Source organism: Macrobrachium rosenbergii, chromosome 3 (genome assembly GCF_040412425.1).
Source record: "Macrobrachium rosenbergii isolate ZJJX-2024 chromosome 3, ASM4041242v1, whole genome shotgun sequence".
Classification (NCBI taxonomy): Eukaryota; Metazoa; Arthropoda; class Malacostraca; order Decapoda; family Palaemonidae; genus Macrobrachium; species Macrobrachium rosenbergii.
The window spans coordinates 47,540,030-47,562,420 of NC_089743.1; the positions used below are offsets into that span (position 1 = coordinate 47,540,030).

The 22,391-nt window shown below is 39.5% G+C and overlaps 1 protein-coding gene across 1 annotated transcript in view; it reads left to right on the forward strand.

Moving 5' to 3' along the window:
* The window catches only part of LOC136855124 (uncharacterized), a 174,356-nt gene that overhangs the window by 110,178 nt on the left and 41,787 nt on the right, over nt 1–22,391 (forward strand). Inside the window, exon 4 of the mRNA XM_067131979.1 lies at nt 14,613–14,850. Coding sequence (XP_066988080.1) covers nt 14,613–14,850 — 238 coding nt within the window. The remainder of the gene's footprint in view (nt 1–14,612; nt 14,851–22,391) is intronic.

The following is a 22,391-nucleotide window of genomic DNA, read 5'->3' on the forward strand; positions in this document are numbered from 1 at the left end:
TTTTGGGCTCTGCTTCGGGTTGTCCATAGCCCCTCAAGTCTTCATCAGAGTACTCACCCCTCTATCGCAATGGCTTCACCTAATGGGCGTAAAAGTATGCCTATATCTGGATGACTGGCTCCTACGATCATCATCCCAGAGGAAATGTACAGAGGACCTTCTCAAAACTTGCCAGTTAGCCCAAAAATTTGGGCATTCTAATCAATCGAGAGAAATCTCAATTAGTATTCGGACTCACTCAGAATAAGAATAGCATTTCAAATCGTCATTGTTGTCGATAGCCTAAACGATCTGAAACGCATTGACCCAAATCGTAGCCTAAGTCTTATGCTACGACACCCAGGTTACTTCACTCTTATGTTAGTTTAAATTGTGATTATATTAACACATTGCATTGTGTATATTAACTAAACTAACAATATGAACTTTCTATTGGCGTATTCAATTGTTCCTAGCTCAAAAACAGTTAGACTGGTGTAAGCACAGTCTCTATTTCTTACCCTCATCTAAAGCACACCTCAAGAAATTCTCCTTACATTTCGATATGCATATCTCCTAAAGGTTTCCCTAAATGTACTTTAAAATGAATAGGAATACTTAATGGATTTGTGGACACCGACAGTTATGGCTGCATTCTTGAGTCCTCCAACCTAGCTACATCCACACTACATCACAGCTATGAAGCGACTGACTTAAAACGGCCGTCTTTGACCGAAACCAAGCCTTGACTAACTACCGTGCATTTACAACCAATCAGGTAGTTAAGCAATACTACAAGTATACTTACAATCAAACACACGAAACAACTAAGACAACATTTTTTACCACTAAATACAGACAACGAAACATAATATCCTCTTCTACATAATACGCATTTCCACTTTACGTAAATTTAAAGAGAATACATAAAACTATACCACAACTTGCGGAAAAGTACAATCTCTATTGTCGAAATTTCGACAATTAGTCCCTTCTCAGTTGATAGTCTATTTAGGGATGAAGATAGACTCACGGAATTTTCGGGTTGGAGGCGGTTGTGCCTCCAGAAAATCTGTCACTTTCTAAATCTACAGTCCTGCTCTGCCAGCGATTAGACGAGTCTTTTAGAACCTTTTCCTCCATCGAGATGTTCATACCATTAGAGAGACTGCATGTGAGATCTTTACAGTTCCTCCTAAAGGCCAATGGGAACAGGAAGACTCTTCCAGACTCCTTTGTAATTCTCATCACACTGGAAACAAAGGAAGACTTTCAGTGGTGGCTCGAAGAAGGAAGATTCCATGTAGGAAAATCTCTGCTTCAACCGAACCTGAGCCTAACATTGTTCTCTGACACAATGGATTTGGGTTGGGGAGCAATACTAGACACTTGGAAGTAGCAGGAATGTGGTCTCTACAAGAGAGGAAGCTACACATAAACCTGAAGGTGCTGAAGGCAGTTCACCTGGTGCTAAAGCATTTTGCTTCATTTGTAATGTTCATATATTTATTATTCTTCTGTTTATATCTGCTGTTCATTTAAGATTACATCTTTATAGATGGTGATCTTTCTGGCTTTGTTATGTAGTAGTGTAGTTTTTCCCAGGAGGCTGTAAGAAGACACAATTGATTTTTCTTTCTTCATTTGCACCAAAGAAATAACTTTACAATAGAAGTACAAGGTGATATGCTGTACAAATATAGGGTGAGTCCATGTGAGCCTGTCTTCTTATATTAACCCACAAGAGGTGAGGCTTGCAACCTCATGCCTTCTTCTTTGTGCCTTAGCTGCTCCTTGTCTGCTCCTTCTCTGCTGTCCTTACTTCTCTGCTGTCCTTACTTCTCTGCTCTGCTCTTCTCAGAACTGGACCTTTTCAGTGATTTTTGGAAAAGATTGTCCAGCCCCTGTAGGCGGGGAGTCTTGCTTTTGTCCCACCTTCATTGATGTTAATTGGTCATGCTAGATTACCTGAAATGCCCTATTTTTGGAATGTTAAAACTTCCCCTCAAAAGGATGAGTTTTTAAACATCAAAATTAAATGAATTTTTCTGGCTGTTATTCCATTATTAGGCTACCTTGCTTTTTGTTATGAATTCCTCGTGATTACGAACTCGATTAAGAGCAGTCATAATGGCTTCAGTAACCACGACACAACAATCATAACATGTAACACGTGATTTTTGCTGTTCTAATGCTAGTTTACAAATCTCTTTGTTCCTGAGTTCTAGCCTTGTGGTAACGGCATAGCCAAAAACAGAGATGTTTTCTCTCTCTTTGTTTCTCTCTCTCTCTCTCTCTCTGTTTATTTCTTCTAAATCTCTCTTTCCCTTCTTCTCTAACTATCAATGTCTAACAATGGAAGGTCTCTCTCTCTCTCTCTCTCTCTCTCTCTCTCTCTCTCTCTCTAGTTAACACTTAGAATATTCAGAATTCCTAGTTATCACTACATATCACTCGGTCACCTACCAACATTGTCTTCAATGTTTAAACAATAAAATGGGTACTATATTAAAAAATCAAACTGGTAATAAAATGACATAACAAAAATTGTTTCCCCAACTCAGGAGTAAAAAATATATGTGCATTAAAGCATCACACTAAATTATAATCAAACACAGTACCTCATTTGCATGAAAAAAAAAATAAAACAATATTAATATACTGTATACATGATGTTAACATCAACTATCAATTATTGTTTCCCCTTAATTCTGTCAAAATCTCTTGTATTTTTCTGATCACAAGATTCTTTACTATAATTATGGAAAAAATAGCAAATACCTCTATTAGCATTAGATTGAACAATAACAAAACTGGGGAGACAGTTTCTTTATAGTAGAAATATTGATCATCATAGTTCAAATTGTCAAGTTTCTTTAATTCTAAGTGAGACAACTTAAATTCATCAATTTTTTGTGAATAATTTTATATGGCACATGTTTATTGAAGGTGTATTTTGTGAAAACATGAGTTCATGGTACAATTCTGATTAGGTATAATTACTTGACAGGATGTTGTAAAAGATTTAACATTCTCAAATTTTCCCTCTGTAGTTAGGTTGTGACATTTAACCTTAGCCACAACATTATTTATAGAAAACACAAAAACCTCATCATCTATAAGCAAAGCTTCAAACTTATTATCATAATTAGTTGTACACACCTCTTTTTCTTGGTTTTGATTTAAGATAATCTCTTGAAACGGATATGCAGTAGTATTTTTGTAAAACTAAGGTATACTTACTTACTTACTTTATACAAATTTTCAAAATTACATATATACAGTATTCCTGTTCCCTTAATAAAATACACTCTTGAAACTCCTGTTCTGTAAAGAACGACAACAACAAATTGTGTTCTTCTAATGCAAAATGTTTGATTGTTCTAATGCAAAATGTTTGATTGTTCCCTTTTGAATGATAGGTTGGTTATTAAGCAGCATGGGAAATGGATACAGTGTGATTAAAGTATTTGTGATCTTAGTATTGAAAGGTACAACCAATATAATCTGATTAAAAAGCACTTTGACACTTATTAAACTGTAATACATGAACACATCTACAAGTGGGTGTAAATGGTTATCCATGATATAAAACTTAATTATATCTTCAAGTTCTTTAGGAGTTATTAAGGTTGGACTCTGAATACCTTTGTAAAGCCAGCAAAATAGCATTCAAAAAACACTTTTGTGTTCTTGTAACACAACTTCGCTTTCTAAACGAAGGTATTCAAGAACTGAATGTTTTCTAACTTATCAGTTGTCCGTCACATTTTTGGTGACTTTGTTTATGAAACATTTCAGTTTTTTATTTGCTCTGTATTCTGATTTTGGGAACTGATTACTTTATTTATTACTGTTCCTCTTGTTGCAGCCCATTTTTCTAGTCTGTCAGTTCTTTCTTCTTCATGTTCAACTTTTGATTCTGTGGCTACCCCAAATAATGTGTTCAAAGCAGTTGCAATGAAGGGTAGGAGGGATCGCTTTGATCTTGGTTTTTCAGTCATTTCTATTTCTGCACTTAAGTTTTCTAACAAAATTGTAACACTGTTATTATCCCCTTTCTGCAGAATTCTCCCAATAATCTGTTGTATGTCCTTTAACTTTTTCTCATTGCTTAACACTGATGATATGTCTAGCTTTATGATGCCTAAGTACTTAATCATTTTGACGTTACCATGTCTTTTCAGCAATGATCCTTTTCTTATTTCCACTTCTGAGGAAATTAGTCCAAATAAGACTATCATAAAGATGAGCCGCATTTTGTATCTGTAAGAATAGGCCTTCATCAGACTTTCTGTATATGTGTACATCCTTACGTACATCACATTTATATTTATATCATATACATTTATATACATAATTAACTCTGTCGGCTTCGCAGATTATATCTTTGGGTTTCAACCTTATCTACACCATTTTTCATGTCGTATGTTATCTATATCTTTAGAGGACTATGGATCTGTTTTTACTACTTTTATATGATTCCAGTGAACTACTTTTTCCTTTAGGTCACTTTCAGTGATTACTCTATATTTGTTTAATTTTAACACTTCTACAACTCTCTATGGTCCAGTGAATTTGGGAGATACCTTTAAATTTGGCCCTTTTAGAACATGATTTTGTACATAAATTTGAGTACCTACATTAATGTCTGGTTTAATGGTACCTTTATTAGGATCTTTGGCATGAGTATTATGACCCTCTTGTATGATTGTCTCCTAAGTACATCTGGTCTTCCATGCAACGTAGTCATCACAGTTATAAGTATGCCTGGGTGGTGTTGCATCCTCTAATAATGTGTTAGGCATTCTTTTCTGATAACCATATAGCAAAAAGTGTGGGGATTCTCCTATCGTCTCATTTACAGTGTTATTGAATGGGAATTACACATCTTCTATTGCTAAGTCTGCTAAGTCCCAATCTTCTGTCCGTGGGCTCACTAAAGTCTTCAGGATATCCTTTATTTTACAATTAGTTCGTTCTACTGCTCCATTAGAGCTTGGTTTATAAGCTGTTACTTGTCATTTATGTATTGCATAAAATTCACAAATTTTCTCTAAAAGATCACTAGCAAACTAAGCAAAATTGTCCAAAAGAACTTGTAGACATGAATGTCTTGTGATAAATCTAGATTTAAAAGCTTCTGCAACTGTTGCTGCATCTCTTTTTCTTACTGGTACTGTTTCTGCATATCTAGTTAAATAGTCTAAGAAGACTAATATTTGTCTACTTCCTCTAATAGTGGTTGGAAATGGACCTAAAAAGTCCATTGTTACTACCTGAAATGGATTTAATTCCGATGGATATTTTTCATGTGGAGCTTTAAGATTTACGTTACCTTTATGTTGATTACAAACTATACAGTTTTGTACAAAGTTTTTGGCATCTTCACTACAATGTGGCCAAAAATAATTTCTGGTTATGATTCTGCTTGTCTTTTTAATTCCTGGATGTCCTGGTAACTTATATGAGTGTGTTAGTTCTAAAACTTCTCTGATAGTTGTTTTTGGGATGTATAGATGAGAACAACCATTCTTCTCTGTTGGCTTTTTATACAACAATCCATTTATCAATTGAAAATCAGGTTTTAAAGATTCATCTGTCATTAACTGTCGTACTATCTGTCTGGTTTCTGCATCATTTTCTTGTTGTATTTTCACTCTTTCTAGATCTAAATCTACTACCTGACAACTAAAACAAAAGGTATTAGTGGTAATGCATTTTTCTGTTTCTTCTTGAGATCTGGATAATGCATCTGCCAAGGTGTTAAGTTTCCCTGGATTATACCTGAATTCTGGGGCAAATTTTACTACACTAATGAACCATCTATTGAACTTCATGTTGTTGGTAGAGGCTCTCTTTTTAAATAAGTCACAAATGGGTTTGTGATCAGTAAGCACATTAGCCTTATCACCTAAGAGTATGTATCTAAATTTCTTTAAACCCCAATATAAAGCTAAACATTCTCCTTCTGTGGCACTGTAGTTTCTTTCTGCTGGATTTAAAAATCTACTAGCATAATATACTGCCCTCATTCTAGTTTTTGCCTTTTGCAACAATATACCTGGTAGCTCTTATTCCTGTACTTGAGGCATCACAAGCTAAATAGAAGTCTTTGGAAAAATCTGGATAAACTAAAACAGGGTTCCTGGTCATTTTGCTCTGTAGTGTTTGAAAGGCTGTTTCTTGTTCATCCTTCCATTCATAATTGATGTCTTTCTTTGTAAGTTCTGTTAAAGGTTTGGCTATAGTAGCAAAACCCTTTATGAAAGGTCTATAATAACCTACCATACCTAGGAACCTTCTTAATGCTTTCAAATTAGTGGGAGCTGGGTAATCAACTATTGCCTTTATTTCACCTGCCTGCATGCGCAGTCCATCTTCACTAATTACATGACCCAAGTATTCCAAAGATTTCATCAGAAATTGACATTTCTTTTAATTTTATTTTTTGTCCTGCAATTCTTAATCTCTCTAGGACCATTTCTAATGTTCTGAGGTGACTTTCTAAGTCTTTGCTAAAAATTATTACATCGTCTAAGTATACTGCAACATTTTCTATGTACCCTAGAATTTGTAACTTAATCTGACAAATGTTAATGGGACTGATGTTAGTCCAGATGGCATTACTTCAAACTGTAAATGTTCTTTATATGTGCTGAAGGCTGTGAATTGTTTTGATTCTTCATCTAGAGGTACTTGCCATTATCCACTAAGCAAATCGAAGGATGAAAATATTTTGGCCCCTCCTAATTGAGCTAACAAGTCCTGGATTACTGGTATCGGCATTCTATCTGGAACTGTGTTGGAATGTAACTTCCTGTAATCTATTACAAGTCTCCAACTACAATCTTTCTTTGGAATAAGTAACAGTGGGGAATTATATGGAGATTTAGAAGGAATTACTACTCCATCTTCCTTCATTTACTCTATCAACTTGTCAACTATGGGTCTCTGGCTTATGGGTAATCTGTAATTAGGAATGAAAAATGGCTTGGCTCCATCATCTAACAAAATTCTATGTTGTAGAACATTTGTTCTTCCTAGTTTATCTAGTTCTTCTTTGGAAGCTCTTGGTTATCACGCTGTTGGTTGTAGACTCTCCTTCCGGCCAGTGAAGAATTTGTTCATTTTCGTCTAGTTTAGGTCCCCTAGGTTGGTTCTAGCCATGTAAAATAAGCTAGCTGTTAATCAGCTTGGTCTGGTTAAACTAAGTACTTTTACCTAGTTTATCTCCTATAGGTATTACATTTCTGTATTTCTCTAACACCTGAATTAACTTGTGTCTATTTTCTGGAAAATCTGTTTTGTTTACTTCTGAACTTATTTGAGAGTTTTGGCCAGTTATAGAGAAAAATGCTTTTTCTTCTATTGTTAGTAAAGGATTGTTAATAGGGATTCCTATGCAAAAGACAATGCCTGCGTATAGTGTTAGTCTGTTATCTGAATAATTTTGGACATAAACCTTGCAGTTATTATTGTTCATGTGGACTAGTGAATTATCCATTCTGACAAAATCTGGCAATTCTTCATTCAATAATAGAACATCCTTACCCTTTACATCCTCTTTTGATCTTAAATATATCTTTGTTAAACATTTTGGATACAAAGTTACTGCTCTGTTGAGTATAAATTGAACTTTATCATCAGCTGTGCTAACACAACATATTTCTTCTTCTTTTGTGCCTGAAAAATACCAAAGTTCTGCATCTCCAGTGGTTTCTTCTGTTACTTCTATTATATGATTTATGTCTGATTTATTTATTTTATCTAAGAGCAATACTTCATTTAGTATTTTTCCTTCACAATTCATTACTACATTGCTACAATCATAAGTGTAGGCACCTTGATTTTTGTTAGAATCAGCGTTTTGATGATCACCATTATTCATATCTGAGTAATTATTGATATTGGAGTATATATCATCTATATGTGTATTGTTGAGATGTGCACTTCTCAACAATTCTGTATTCTGGGATCGTGGGAATTCCTCTTTTCTATCTATTTTCATTTTATCTTGTTTGTTCTGGTTACTTATCTGTCTTTCCTGTATGTTCATCTTGCTTGTCGAAACTGTCTCAGACAAATTGATCAGATTTGGGTGAAACTTCTCTTCGTCAAGCGTAAAACATACGCTCTCCTGCCTTCACTACACTCTAATATCATTCCGCGTCTCTTCATTGACTTAAATGAGAACAATACCTGTACGGGAGAAAATATGTCATCTAAAACTAGGAAACTTTCAATAAATGTATGTGATAATATATCAATTTCTAGGTTCACATTCCCTAGACTTTTAATCTGTTTCCCTGATACTCCTTCTATTACTCTACTTTGACTCTGAATCTGAGTTTATGCAATGCCTAAATATCTTGTCAAAGTTATTTTATCAATTATATTTACAGTACTACCTGAATCAATGAGTACTGTACAGGCCTTTCCATTTATTGGAATTTTTGCTATAGGCAGATCCTTTCTATTTATTCCTTCTTGTTTTATGGAAAACATCACTTCTTTGCTAGGTACATAGGAATATGCGGATGAACCTTCATTTTCCAATGTAACTATTTCTTCTTTTCCTCTTTCACCTCCTTGAAGTGATTCACTTTCTTTTCTCTGTAGAGTGGTTAATTGTCACTAATTATATGCTTTATTTATTTTCGGGCAACAGTTACTTATCTCTATAGTCTCTTTATTGGCTTCCTTAATACTGAACCAACAGTATTTAGTTAAATGCCCGATCTTTTTGCAAACTGCACAGATTTTAGGCTTTCTGCATTCATTAGCGGAATGATTTGTATATCCGCAGTTTTCACATGTTATTTTTGGTCTAGCTCCTTGAGCTGCATAATTCTCTGGTTTTGAATTATTTGTATTTGGATATTAACCATTATAATATTGCATGTGTGGACCATGGAATAGTCTATTCTGTTGTTGATTTTGTCTTCCCTTCTGGTTTGGATTCCACTTTCTTCTAGTATTTTGTGCATAGTTCCTTTGAAAGGAAGTTTTTCTATTCCCTACTTGTCTGGAATTATAATTGTACATATTACAGTATTTCTTTTATATGACTCATTGGTATTTCTGCCTTTCCTTTCATTTTGTGTTTCTGTTACCCCTACAAATTCCTTAGAAAAATCTATCTCTTTCTTCTGAATTTCTTGTCTCATTGCTATTAGAGCAGTAAGCTATCACTTTTAGGATCAATCTTAACTTTCTTGAATGCGTTCTTCTCTTTTTCTCCAAGTGTGTTACACATTGTTCCAAATGACAAGTAATTTAACACATATTTTAACCTGACTAAATCAGTTTCTGTATCACCAAAATCATTCTTACCTCCTATTGTAATGTTTGTTTTTCTTAAGTCTTTTATCACTTTGTGTGTTGCTCCTTTGATATCAGTGTGAAGGTTTGCTATTGATTCCCAGTCATAGTTGGTTGATGAATCTATTAATATTATACCTGTATAAGGCATCACTTTGACTCATCGGTTCCCATATTGATAAGCAGATTCTTTTGAACTCAACATATGTTATGTTGTTGAATCTAACTGAATTGAAAGTTCTGTGTGCATCACCCTTTTCTGAACTAACCAACAGCAAGGCTTCGTTTATCTTTGTTCTTTCATCTGTTATTCTATTTGTGGAGATACGACTGTCTGCATCCACTAACCATTGGTTCACAGAATGTGATTCTGATCTAATTTTGTCAGGATTTGAACTTTCCACCCATCCACAGAATCATTTGGCTTGTGTAATGATTGTTGCTTGCGTCATTGTGCTAAATTGAAATGTGTTAGTATGGGTAGTGTTATTGCTACTTGTGTTAGTACTTCTTTGAGTTAATGATACTTGTGAACTTGGCACTGGAATTCAACTTTGTCTATCTGCTGTTTGTCGTAAATGATAAGGGCTATTTCTAATTGCAACCCTCAGTACATCCAATGGACTCTCCATTAGACTGGTATTCTAAAATCATATGAAAATCTATACCCAAAATACACAACAGTACAGTAATCAAAAATGCATTAAAAATCATAGTATGTAGAAAAAAAATTCCATTTATCAAACCTCAAAAAAAAAAAAAAATTGTTGAGAGAGAACTATAAATGTTATACCTGTAGTTAGAGATAATCATAAGTCTTATACCTTTTGTGAGAGATTATTAAAAAGATACACTCACTGAGAGAGAGACCTTTGAGAGAATTAATTTTCCAACTTACGTATTTTCTGTTGCCGTCCTCCAGTCTTAATCTGTTGTGGTTCTGTTAACTGCTGCCTTTTTATCACTTTCACGACCAATGCAATTTTGTTGTAGCGTTCGCTGCCGACTTTCACTGCTGCTGACGTTCACTGCTTTCGCTGCCTACTTTTACTGCTGCCGACGTTCACTGCTTTCACTGCCGACTTTCTTGTAGATACTGCCTTCAGGATACGTTTGAGATACATTCACTGTAGACATTCAGACGTTCACTTGTTGTTTTTAAAAGTTGAAGGTGTTACTGGATGCTTGCTTCGCTGATTCTCTACGGGGTTTTGACTAGTACGTTTGGGTTGTTGTTTCTGTCTCACTGGTTGTTGTTCGCCGATGATATGATACACTCTGTCGTTATGTTTCAGCTGTTGATGTTTGCAGAGAGATGCTTGTTATAAATTCTGGTATGTGTCCTTCACACTTGCACTGTTTGTCTTTCTTATTGGATCTGCCTCAGCTGGCACCATTTATGTAATATTCATTCATTTATTTATTCTTCTGTTTATATCTGGTATTCATTTAAGATTACTTCTTTATAGATGTTGATCTTTCTGGCTTTGTTACATAGTAGTGTAGATTTTCCCAGGAAGCTTTAAGAGATTTTTCTTTCTTCATTAGCACCAAAGAAATAACTTTACAATAGAAGTACAAGGTGATATGCTGTACAAATAGAGGGTGAGTCCATGTGAGCCTGTCTTCTTATATCAACCCACAAGAGGTGAGGCATACTTCTCTGCTCTGCTCTTCTCAACTGAACCTTTTTCAGTGATTTTTGGAAAAGATTGTCCAGCCTAATAGGCGGGGAGTCTTCCTTTTGTCCCGCCTTCATTGTTGATATTGGTCATGCAGATTACCTGAAGCGCCCTACTTTTGTAATGTTACCTCTCTCAAGGAGTTTCGAAAACACCAAAATTATGAATTTTTCTGGCTCTTATTCCATTACTAGGCTACCTTGCATTTCGTTACGAACTTCTCGTGATTACGAACTCGATTAAGAGCAGTCTTAATGGCTTCGTAACCACGACACAATCATAACACGTACCTGTGTTTTGCTGTTATAATCACAACATGGTTTTGCTGTTCTAGTACTAGTTTACAAACTCTTTGTTCCTGAGTTCTGGCATTGTGGTAACAGCATAGCCAAAACACAGAGATGTTTTGAAATTCTCTCTCTTCTCTCTCTCTCTCTCTCTCTCTCTCTCTCTCTCTCTCTCTCTCTCTCTCTCTCTCTCTCTCTCTCTCAATGTCTAACAATGGAAGGTTTCTCTCTCTCTCTCTCTCTCTCTCTCTCTCTCTCTCTCTCTCTCTCTCTCTCTCTCTCTCTCTCTCTATCTTTAGTTTCTCTCTCTCTCTCTCTCTCTCTCTCTCTCTCTCTCTCTCTCTCTCTCTCTCTCTCTCTCTCTCTCTCTCTCTCTCTCGTTATTTTGATTAACACTTGGAATATTCAGAATTCCTACTTATCATTACACAGTGACTCGCGATGCAGTGGTAGCAGTTCATTCGGACAACACATCTGCTCTAGTGTACAGTACATTCGGAACCAGGAAGGAACACACTTCTTTTCACTGTGTGAAGTAGCCAGAGATCTCCTTCTTTGGGCTCACAGCAACAACAGCCAGATCCTCACCCTCTTTTGTTCAGGGCAAGTTGAACATATTAGTGGACGAGTTGAGCCGTTGCAAACAGGTTCTACCCAGGGAATGGTTGCTGAGCCCACAGGTGTGCACCGACCTGTGGAAACAGTTAGGAAAGCCATTGGTAGGCTTGTTTGAACGTCCAGGAATCATTGCCTCCCCTGTATTGTTCTCCGATGCCAGACCCTCAAGCATGGGCAATGGATGCGATGTTCCAGGACTGGTCGGACCTGGAGGTTTACGCTTTTCCTCCGTTCAATTTAGTGAGGGAAGTCATAAACAAGTTCAGGATTTCCCACAACATGTTGATGATTCTGGTGGCCCCCTTTTGGCCTCGAAAGGAATGGTTTCCGGACCTTTTAGAGCTTCTGTCGGACTTTCCATGGCTCTTTCCATAGAGGAAAAATATGCTTAGACAACCTCATTTCAATCGCTTTCATCAAGGTTTGTCCACTCTCGCTCTGACAGGCTTCAGAGTGTCAGGAAGCTTGTCAGAGCGAAAGGTTTTTCAAGAGAGGTTGCAAATGCTATTGCTAGGTATAGACACGAATCTTCTTCCAAGCTTTACTAAGCTAAGTGGGCAGTATTTCGCAGATGGTGTAAGAGACGTGCCATCTCTTCTTCTGAAACATCTATAGCCCAACTAGCAGATTTTTTACTCTACCTGAGGTCTTTCCAAGGTTTGTTGACACCTACGATCAAAGGCTACAGATCTGTGCTGAATTCAGTGTTCAAGCATAGAGGTTTGGACCTTTCTTCAAACCCAGATATTTCAGGTTAAGTCATTTGGTACCATGAAGCGTAACGCTCAAACTCCGGTTTCTTGGAACCTGGATGTAATACTGCATTGGTTTGTCAGGTCCCCCCCTTTTGAACCGCTTTGCACAACTTCTTTTAGGGTCTTATCCAGGAAGACTCTGTTTTTGATTGCCTTAGCCACAGCAAGACAAGTCAGTGAATTGCAAGCTCTTGATAAACGGGTTGATTTCTCCCAAGGAGATGCGGTATATACATACATCTAGGGTTCTTAGCAAAGAACGAGAACCCTTCTAATCCATGGCCTTGTCCATTCTCTATTAAGAGTCTTGCAGAACTGGTTGGACCTTCAGACCAAGAGTGAGTTTTATGCCCAGCATTAAAACATTACCTCAAGAGAACCAAGAAGATCAGAGGGGATTTTCATAACCTCTGGTGCTCAGTTAAAAATTCTTTGCCTTCTCTCTCCAAGAATGTCCTCTCCTTCTTTTTAAGAGATGTAATTTTGAAATCTCACATGGGGATCCAAGAAGATAATATACCTTTGCTAAAGGCAAAGGCCCATGACGTGTGGGGAGTAGCCACATCATTAGCTTTTAAGCACAATCTCTCTCTTTCTGCCATAACCCAATCGACTTATTGAAAGTGGCGCTTGGTCTTCGCCAACCATTATTTTCGTGATGTCGAAACAGTGTTCGAGGACTACAGTGTGCTGGGTCCGTTCTCCAGGGCTGGCATGGCGCTAGGGAATGAGGGGTAGGAGTAATACTTCTGTTTTCCTCTATCTCCTCGCCTTGTTTAAGGTTGTTGAGTTATTTGGGAAGCCTGGGGGTACCTGGAGTACCCTCCAATCTTTGATTTTAATGGATGGCTAGTGTTTTTAATTGGTGTCCAGGTAACATGGTTTTTATGGTCGTTTTGGTTGGTGTATTTTTTGTCACACCCAGGGCAAGGGCAATTGTTTCGTTTAGCTTTGTCAGTCATAGGAGTACTCCCTGACTACAAAGCTCCCACTTAAGTAGGGGCAACTCGTGACATTACCGGTCTTGCCCCTACGGATCGAGATGAGCAATGACCAAGAGGCAGTATCTTCCTGCTCTAGCTCTCTCCCCAGGTAAGGTTACAACAAGCATTACCTCAGTGCTTGCTTTTTATCTATTTCAAATGCATTTCCATCTATAAATGTTTTTTGAGTAGTACATGTCCATACTTCCCACCTTCTGTCAATGTGGGATTCAGCTATGTAATTACTTGGTAAGTTATGTATATAAAAATGACATTTTTATAATAAAATAAGGTTTTATATATACTTACCAAGTAATTACATGATCAGAGCCCATTCTGCCTCCCTGCACATGGACATAGAGCATAAACGAACTGAGCTCTTCAGCTGTGTTGTACCTATACTTCCCGGAAGTGGATGGGACAATTACCTGCACCAAAACAAAAGAGCGTTACTGTTAATTTCAAATCTAAAGCTGCCATTAAAGTAGAAACTAAAAGTTATGTAATTACTTGGTAACTATATATAGAACCTTATTTTATTATAAAAATGTCATATTTATCATCAGAGTATTCATGTAAATCTAATTGTTACTCATGTAATGAGTCATTTTAACAGGGCACAGAATTTATTACTGTAGATTTCTTATTGTAAAAATTCTGAGATACTAGATAAAGGAGGTCTGTTGGACTGAAAAAGCTTTCTCTCCTTTAGATGAAGTATTACTAATGAACAACTGATAGGAATCCAACACCACATTTTCATAGTTAAGACCTGTGCTGCTCTACATTTAACACATTCTCTATCCTGAATGTAAAAAAGATTATTCCAAAATTTTAAAAACTAATTCCTTTGTAATTATAACAGCTTTTTACAAAGGTGGTGGAAACAATTTTTAACTTTGTTGGAGATAATTTTATGTACAGTTGGATATAATTTTAGCACAGTTCTTGTGAGTGACTAATTTTAAAATAAATGCTTTGCAGGTGAGGAATGGGCATCGAAAACGCAGTTTTCCATCTATAGTCTTCCCATCATTATCCCTGTGCATTGAGACAAAAACCAAAGCGGACCCCTTCACTTTTGAAAACTGTCAAGAACAAGGAAATGACCAGTTAATACCTACTGAAGAAATCCAAGAACAATCTGTCAGAGAGCAGGAACTGACGGTAGATGCTGAACTATCTACCATACCAAAGATTCACATTGAAACAGTATATTATGGTAAGCATATTACAGTACAGTATTTAGTGTTACTGTTTTTCTTGTGTAACTGTTTTTATTCCCAAGTAATATAAGTAACATTCTTTTGCCATACTAACATTAATGGAGATGGGTGATGTATCATTTTAACTAAATTTCTATTTCATAGTTACTTTGTAGTACAGTTTTTGGAAAGTTAGTATCTTGGAAATCGTGGATAATTAGTGCAGTATTACATGAGTAATGAATGTTTATTTGGAAAAATGCTGAAAGTTCCAGCTACTGGTAGTCATAAAATTTGTTTTCTTTCTAATTGGACATGTTAATGTAGGTATAGCATCTTTCAGTGACATTTGTTCCCAGTTTTACTGTGATTAAAATCTTGTTTATCAATCATAGAATGTAGGTACAGTTGCACTACAGCCTTGTATGCTTTTTGACCTGTTGGCTTTTCTGCAGCATCTACTGTTGCTTTACATACAGTCACAAATGGTCTGGTGCCTACTACTGCTTACAATCCTGCACCACCAGTGGTTACCTAATGATGCCTCTTATCAGCTGTTCTACCTACTGCTGCACTAACATTTGTCTGCTGTTGTTCTGTTGTTACAACTGGACTTCCTGCTTATGTGGTGTCAACAGTGTCAATCCCTTTATCTCTTGTCACCTTTCAGCACTAGCCTGCATTGTATGGTGGTTTTGGTATTCCCTGTTTTGACTGGCTGCACCTCCTTTCCCTTTGCTTGCTCCAAGTGTTTGCAGTTCTGTATCTAATATTTTGCCTGCTTTGCCACTTGCTTCTTCCTTCTTTGCCGTTTCAGTCACTCAGCCTGTTTTTGCTGCTTCTTACTATCAGTGTCTTCAGTTTTGCATATATGAATGTCCACCATTCAGGGTGTGCCCGTTCTTCCCACCAACCAAATAGATGAGATTTCTTGGCTTTCTTTTGACGTGTCCATTGTAGCCACTGTTTCTGGGATGCCTCCTCATCCCTGTAAAGATTGTGTGACCTTCACCAAATATTGGTATTGAACCTAATGATCTTATAACTTAGCCCTTGTTATTTTCATAATTTATATCTGTGGGTTCATTTATATTTTTTCCCAAGTGTGCAGTGGACCCCCGCCTATTTGTGGTTCCAGATTCGCGGCTTCGCCTATTCGTGGATTTTTCTGTGGAATGTATGTATACATTCGAGGAAAATTCACTTATTCGCAGTATTTTTCACAGAAATATTCACTAATTACTGTATTTTCATATCATTTTAGTTACTAAATGCACTTTTTATTTAAGTAACTTAGCAATTACAGTAATACATAGCTAACAATTTCTAATAACCTGCAGCTAAAATTTTAAAATTCGTGTTAGTGATTCTTTTGTTTATTTTGGTGTAAGCAGCCAGCCCTGCCCACTGTCGGGGAAGAAGAGGAATAACATAGCAAGAAGGCTCAATTTATTTCTACGGGCTTTCGATGAAGGTTGTGAACAGCAGCTATAGTAATCTGGATTTTTTGTGGGCTTTACTGGTTATTTTCTTTAGAAGATTGGTGAAGTATTTTGAGTTCTTATGATTGCCTTCGGCATTTGTTTAATCAGGTTGACTTTATTTGGACCGTTTACCGAATTTCAACTCTTGTTTGGACTTAGTTGTCACTTAGTTTGACGATGTCTGACGCTAGTACATCAAGCACTCGTTATTGCAGCAAAGGCTGCAATACGAGATTGACTTCTGCCAAATACGATTTACATTCTGTGTGCTAGTTGCAGGGGCCAAGTGTGTTCTATAGATCATACCTGTGCTGAATGTGTTGACCGGGACCCTAGACAGTGGAAGATTTTAACTTCTCACCTTCCAAATTGGAAAAAGACAGATTTAGGAAAGCTAATGCTAGGAGTAACAAATCTTTAGCTGTCAGCATTCTTCTAAATCTTCATCTGATGTTCCTGTAATTTCTGTCATGTCTCCTAATCCCAATCCTTCAGCTTTACAACCTGTTCCCGTTCCCAGCTCTCATACTTCCGACCCCAGTGCCATTGCCACTCTTGAAGCGAAGTTCGATTGGAAATTTTAATGAAATTTGAATTATTAATGCATTCTATGTCTCAGTTGGGTTATTCAGTTCGTCAAATTATGAATCGTGAACGTAGTGCTCATAGTGAAGTGTTAGTGGAGGAGCTGGCTGTCAGTCCTGCCGACTCTCCCAGGTGAAGGTCCCTGACATACTCCCCCGCACCTGGGAGAAGTCATATGGGAGGCCTAAGGGAGGTTGGTGGGGTTTGCCCATGGGCATTCGGCCCTTCAGTCACACCTGTTGCAGATTCCCAGGTGTTGACAAAACGCTGTTGGAAAGGCATTTTCTCGGATGTGCACCGTCTTTCCTCCAGTTCCGAAGCGTCGAGTCCTGAGTGCAGGCAGCTGTGGCACTTCAAGGATGAATGAAGACCGCTCAAGAGGTCTGCAGTGGAGTCTAGCACCCCTTAGGTGCCTTGTAAGAAAGTGAAAGAGGCTGTTCCCTCTTGTAGTTTTTGGGACAGTCTGGAGCGTTTTTCGCCAGTTTCACCCTCCAAATGTCGTGTGTTGGATCCTGATTGTTCCAAATGTCAACGTATTTCGTCGGAGCGCCCATTAGCGCCTGAGCTGTCCTCCGTTCCTGAGCGCACTTGTTTGTTAGAGCGTCCTGCAGCCCCGATGTCGCATCTAGACGCTCCTCTTCTTGCGATGTAGTGGTTTCGGCGGTAGTGGCCGGCCACCAGTTGACGCTGGACACCAGAGTGCCCATTGGTGCTGCAGTGCCCATCAGCACTAGATTTTCCTTTGGCGCCAAAGCTTCCATCGACGCCAAATACAGCTTCCAAGCGCCCATTGGCTCCCAAGTGCTCTGTATTTTCCGAGCACCCAGTGGCACCCTATAAGCCAACAGTGATTGGTCTTGCTTCTTCACATCGTATGATGACAGCTTTTTCTTCTGTGTTGCCATCTGTGGCTCCCATTCAGCAGCGCTTAGACAACATTTTGAGCTTTTTGAAACCTCAACCTCCCCCACCAAGTGTAGTTGATGCGCCTCTTTCTCCAGTCTTGTCAGCCGAGGAGGAAGCTCAAGATCAGGAAGAGGATGCTCCTGCCATGGTATATTTAGCCCTTTTGCACTTCATGCTTTGCTCCTTTCCCAACTTTTTCTCCCCAGCAGCTCCTTCTTCTCCGGCTTTGACGTTCCAGATGAGTAATCTTCAGTCTGAATCCTCCAAGCTTCCCAAATTGATGCCTTCTACTTCAGCTTAGAAGGCCATGAATGAAGTAGGGCGTTGGTTAGCGGACAAGAGAGAACAAAGGAAGGCTGTGTTCTGTTATCCTTCTTCGTGCTTATTACGAAGGAGATATTTGTATTACGCTACCAGGAAAGTTCACTCTCTGGGTGTCTGCCTCTGCCCAGGGCGACTTCTTGGGTGTCATTGAAGCCTCCCGTAGGTCTGCCTTTTCAGCAGTGAAGGTGATGTTCTCTTCATCTGAACTCGATCACCTGTTGAAGAACATTTTCAAAGTTTTTGAAGTGATCAGTTTCCTGGATTGGGCAGTGGGTGCCCTGGGCAAGAAAGTCCAGGCCTTTCCTTTTGTTCCCACAGATTTATATTCAGATCTTCTGGGCATACTCCCCTGTATAGACAGGGGAATTATAGACGCCTGTAGGGAATTAATCTCAACGTATGCGATGAGTATTTTAAAGAAGAGAGAGCTTTGGTGCTCTTTTACATCCAAAGGGGTCATGTCTGCACAGAAATCAGCCCTTCTGTTCTCTCCTCTAGTGCGTGACTTCCTTTTCCCTCAGGAGTAGTTAATGGTATCGCTTGTGACTTGCAAAAGAAGTCAACACAAGATCTTCTGACCCAGTCTTCTAAATGTGCTCAAGAGAATTTTTCCTTCAGTGCCAAGCCTTCCTCTCCTGCTCAGCACCAGCCCTCTCGAGGCGCCAGGCAAAGAATTCAGTCTAGGCCTCGTGCTAATGTCTGTTTCTCCTCCAAGGCCATCAAAAAGTCTTCATCCAAACCTTCTTCCAAAAGTAAGGAAAGTTTTCCCCGTGCAGCAATGGGCACCAAGCTCCTTCTTTTTTGGAAAGAATGGAGCAAGAGAGGTGCAGAGCAGTGGGTAATAGAGGTACTTAAGAACGGATGCTCTATTTCCTTCATAGATTATCCATCTTTATTCAAGAAACCCATCACATTAATCACATATTCAAAAGGCTCGAGAAGGTTTTTGGTCCTCTTACTGGAGGTTTCTGTTCTTCTTCAAAAAAAGAGAGAGAGAGGAAGTCACAGATGTAGAATCAGAGGGGTTTTACAATCACCTTTTCGTGGTTCCGAAATCTTCAGGAGGATGGAGACCAGTGCTGGATGTCAGCGCACTGAATGTCTTCATACAAAAGACAAAATTTTCTGAATTTTGTTTTCTGTACAAACTGCTCAATTTTTGCTTCCATTCGTCAGGGGGACTGGATGGTCTCCATAGACATGCAAGATGTGTATTTACATGTCCCCATACTTTCAGACTCGAGGAAGTACCTTCACTTCTTCTTTCAGAACCAGATTTTTCAGTTCCGAGCACTATGCTTCTGACTTTCAACAGCCCCTCAGGTTTCACCTGCATTCTAGCTCTGATAGCGGGTTGGCTTCGTCTAGAGGGCATCAACATTGCACTCTGTATCTGGGTGACTGGCTCATTCATTCTCCCACAAAGGAAGATTGCATGGGGGACATTCAAAAGACTCTTGCTTTAGCGAAGGAGTTGGGACTTTTGATCAGCCTTCAAAAGTCTCAGCTAATTCTATCTCAACAGATGGTGTATTTGTGAATAAGTCTGAATTCTCGTTTCTTTCAGGCTTTTCCTGCACCTAAGAGGATAGAATCCTGTCTAAAGATGATAGAAGAGTTTCTCGCTCTTCAAATGTGTTTGGCCAACAAGAGGATGAGCCTTCTAGGAACATTGGCTTCTATTGAGCAGTTTGTCTCCTTGGGGTGGCTTCACATGAGGGTACTCTAGCTACCTCAGATACAATTGGGACCGAAAGAAATATCCGGACTCGTGTGTTCCCAGTCACCCAAGACATCAAGAAACATCTGCTTTGACGGAGATCTGAAAACAGGCTACTAGAAGGGAAGTCTCTCTTTCCCCTGAATCCCAACCTGAGCTTCTATGCAGATGCATCTGACTTGGGTTGGGGCGCGATCCTGGAGGACAAGGAAGTCTCTAGAAAGTGGACATCGGAAAAGGAAACTTGGCATATATATAAACTTGAAAGAACTGACTGTAATCAGGCTAGGATTGCAAGCCTTTACTTCAGAATTTCGAGTCAAGACCTTTGCAGTGCACTTGGACAATATGACCACCCTGGCCTACATAAGCAAGCAAGGGAGAACTCACTCCTCTCTCTGCAAGGCAGTGCAGGACCTTCTTCTCTGGGCTCATCAAAGTTAGACAAGGATGGTAATAAGATTGTGCAAGGCAAGATGAATGTACTAGCTAGGGGAAGGCTGACAATAGACCTGTTTGTGACCTCTAAAAATCATTGCCTTCCACTTTATTGTTCTCCAGTTGCAGATCCTGCATGTATGCATTCCCTCCTTTCGGGATGGTAGAGGAAGTGATAAACAAATTCAGGTCTCACGAGAATGCGTCAGTGATCCTCATAGCTCCCTTTTGGCCTCTAAGGCCTGTCCGATTTCCCAAGACTACTACCTCAAAAAAACAAGCTTCTCAGACAACCCTATCTCAGGCGATTCCATCAGGGTTATTGACGCTACCTCTGACAGGATTCATAACATCAAGAAACTCCTCAGAGCTAAGGGATTTTTGAGAGCAGCTGCACAAGCTATCTCTAGATGCAGGAGAGAATCTTCAGCCAATGTCTACCAAAGCAAGTGAACTGCTTTCCACACTTGGTGCCGAGCAAATAATGTCTCTTCTTCTAAGGGATCTTTAACAGAGATTGCTGATTTTCTTTTGTTCCTGAGAACTTATAAAGGCTTGTCCTCATCCACTATCAAAGGTTATAAGGCAGTGTTAGGCTCTGTATTCAGGCATAGAGGCCTAGATATTTCTTCGGATCGGGATTTATATGAAATTATTAAATCGTTAGATACGATGAAGTGCAGAGATTTACAGCAAGTTCCATGGAATCTGGGCTTGGTGCTTAAACGTCTTTCAGGCCCACCCTTTGAGCCTATTGATTCTGCTTCGCTGAGGAACTTAACTAAGAAGACCTTATTCCTAGTAGCCGTGGCCACAGCCAGGAGAGTAAGTGAGATCCAAGCTCAGGCTAGGAGAATCGGTTTTTCTAATGGAGATGCAATTTGCTCCTTTACACTTGGCTTTCTCGCTAAGAATGAAATTCCAACCAAACCTTGGCCTTGTTCTTTAGCATTAAGAACCTATCTCAGGTGGTAGGTTCGTTAGATGAAGGAAGATTCCTTTGTCCGGTAGAGAAGAGGTCCCCTGCTCAGTCTTCCCAAGAGGTTTCACCCTCTTAAGAAGACTGGGGTGCATCCAAAGGACAGCACAAGTTCTCGCCAGCCAGCCGCGCGCTCTGTTCTTCCCAGTCCCTGACCTTGTTCTTGTGGCCAGCCTGGCTCAGGGGAGCCGAAAGCGCAGCTCGACTTGCGTGAGCCGCTCCACTCTCCTCGGGAGAACGCTGAGTCAAAAGCGTTCTACTTGACCCGGTGTGCCGTCACCACCGCAGGTTGGTGACCACTCCTGGCCCGCTGCTCCTGTTGGTTCTGCCAGCAAGACCAGTGGGAGTGCCAGATGCCTCCTTGCCTGTCCCCTCTACCTCCTGGGCTCCTCCCAGGGGGCATGAGTCAGACAGGAAGAACTCCAGCAAGTTTTCTCCTCAGAGTTCTACCTCGGGGGTGTACGTGCCTGGCTTGGTCCTCGGCTTGGCCAGGTTGTATGCCTACGTGGTGCAGGAAGGATCAGGGGTCTGCCGAGGTTCTCCCTCCTGCAGGGAGAGTAGATCAGGAGGACTACACCCTGGAAGGACTTGAGGGTCCTCTTCCCCAGGACACGGACACATCTGAGATACAGAGGACTTTTCCTGAGGTTATTGCGCTGATTCGTCAGCACAGTGACCTTGGGGAAGGGACCATTGCCTCTTCTGTGGATCGTCCTTCACACCTTGAATCCTTTTGGGGACCCAAGAAGGAACCCAAGGCTTTTGGTGGGGCTGCCATGGTCCACGCTTGCAGAGGGGGACCTTGATCAAGTGAATGGTTTTGTGTCTGGGCAATACATTGCAATCAAACCGCTTGGACAAGCTGCTTTCCCCTCTGCCTCGTCAGAAGCACCTCTGTACACCACTGGAGAAGTCTTTGCCGCCTAAACAGGTTGACCCAGGCCTGGTTCATCTGGATCCAGGTCTCTCGTTGCAGCAACTTACCGCAGAGAGTATCTCCCTCTCTCAGCAAGAGACCACAACCCTGGAAGCCACCACCATGGCAGCTTTCTAGGCAGTCTCTTTGTTGGATCTGTGGTCATTCACAGTATCCAAAGTGGCTGCTTCCTTGGGCGCTATTGT